A 1,989-nucleotide genomic window follows, 5' to 3' on the forward strand; every position below is an offset into this window, starting at 1 on the left:
ACATTTCAAATCTGTAGGGAAAAGATGAGATTGCAATAAAGGTTCTGGTATCACCAAATAGAAGAATACTTGAAACGTACTTCATACCTTTGTTAGGAAAATGTGGCTAAATAGATTAAAGATTTAAAGGCAAATATTAAAATGTAACCATGTATGAATCAGGAGTAAAGACAGGAGAATTATTTTATTCCTTTGGACTAGGAAAGGTCTTTCTATGACTCTAATCTGGAAGCCATAAAAGCAGTGATAGATTAATGCACATACATAAAATTATAGTCTTCTGCTGTGGGGAAAATCATAAGCAAAGTCAAAAAGAAAAAAAATTGCAACTCATACCGAGATAGTACTTATTTCTCAGACATAAAAGGAGTTCCTAGAATCAATGAGAAAAAGACAAAACAAAACAAAAATGCCATGAAAAAGAAAAATTGTCAAGAGTATGAATAAATAGTTCATTGAATGGAAATATAATGGTCTCTAAACATATGAAAAGATGATAAACACTCATTGTCTCATTTTTGGCATTTTTAATAGATTTATTGAGATATAATTCACATATCACACAACTCAGACATTTAAAGAATACAATTAAATGCTTTTAGCTTATTCACAGATATGCACCATCATCACCATAGTTGATTTCAGAATATTCTCACCACCTCGAAAAGCAATCTTAAATGTTTTAGCTGTTACTCCCTATTCCCCTCTACTCACCAACTCTCCTTCCCAGTCCTAAGCAATCTCTTATCTACTTTCTGACTGTATAAATTTGGCTATTCTGAACTTTCCTATGAATGGAATCATGTCATATTTGATGTGATCATATAATATTTTGTCTTTTATGACAGGCTTCTTTCATTTAGCATAGTGTTTTCAAGGTTCATTCATGTTTAAGCATGTGATCAATACTTCATTTTTGTCAAATAATATTTCATTAACTGCATATACCACAATTTGTGTATTCACTGGTCCATTCATAGACACTAGGTTGTTTCCAGCTTTTGGCTATTGTAAACAATGACACTATAAACATTTGTGTTTATATGTTTTTATTTCTCTTGATTATGTACTTATAAGTAGAATATTAGATCATATGAGAACTTTTTATCATTTGAGAAATTGCCATCCTGTTTTCCAAAGTGGCTGCACAATTTCACATTCCCATAAGCAGTATATGAGGACTCTAGTTTCTCCACATTCTGTGCCAATACTTGTTATTATCTAACTTTCTCTTCTAGCCAGCCTAGTGGATATGAAGTGTTATCTCATTATGGTTTTGATTTGCATTTCCTTGAATACTAAAGTTGTCAGGCATCTTTTCTTTTTTTGTTTGTGAATTATTTCACCTTTATTTCTCTCAATATACAGGTGATATAGATATTTCATATATAACAAGGTTAAGTGACATATGCATGTAAAACAGTGGCAGAACCAAGGCTAAAGCAACATCTAGCTCAGCCATCAACTCACTATCCCTGAGGGGTGAAAGTGAGGGCATCACACACCGTTCATCAGCTCTCCCAGACAGATGTGTTTTGTTCATCTTTTCAAAGCCCTGGATGGCTGCCATCCCTGCCCAGTAGCTGTAGGAGTGACTGGTGAAGATTTCTACCAGTTGCTTCCCATTAGCCTTGTCTACCTCCATCTGGGGGACTGTCTGTAGCTCCTTTCCCAGGGGGATTGTTCTGATCAGAGACTTGAACTTGCTCAACTCATCCTGGCTGAGCTGCTCCAGAAGAGCCTGCAGGTTGAAGTCCAGCTGTGCAGAAGATGCCATCTTGTCCTGCGTGGGGAGCTCTCCTAATGCCTGGCCCTACCCATTGGTTCTTACATCTTTTCATATACTAATAAGCATATATTTTTATATCTTTTTAGGAGAAATAGCAATTCAGATTTTTGCTCATTTTAAAATTGAGTTAATTGTCTTTTTATTGCTGAGTTGTAAGAGTTCTTTATATAGTCTAGGGACAGGTCCTTCATTAGATATGT

At 35.0% G+C, this 1,989-nt stretch overlaps 1 protein-coding gene across 1 annotated transcript; it reads right to left on the reverse strand.

Annotated features, from left to right (window-relative positions):
* Positions 1–1,357: 1,357 nt before the first annotated feature.
* On the reverse strand, positions 1,358–1,777 carry PYDC2 (pyrin domain containing 2). Its single transcript, XM_011961232.1, has one exon. It carries the CDS (start codon positions 1,775–1,777, stop codon positions 1,358–1,360), a length of 420 nt encoding a protein of 139 aa, XP_011816622.1.
* Between the last annotated feature and the right edge of the window lie 212 nt (positions 1,778–1,989).

The sequence above is a fragment of the Colobus angolensis genome, unplaced genomic scaffold, assembly GCF_000951035.1.
Source record: "Colobus angolensis palliatus isolate OR3802 unplaced genomic scaffold, Cang.pa_1.0 Scaffold54, whole genome shotgun sequence".
NCBI lineage: Eukaryota > Metazoa > Chordata > Mammalia > Primates > Cercopithecidae > Colobus > Colobus angolensis.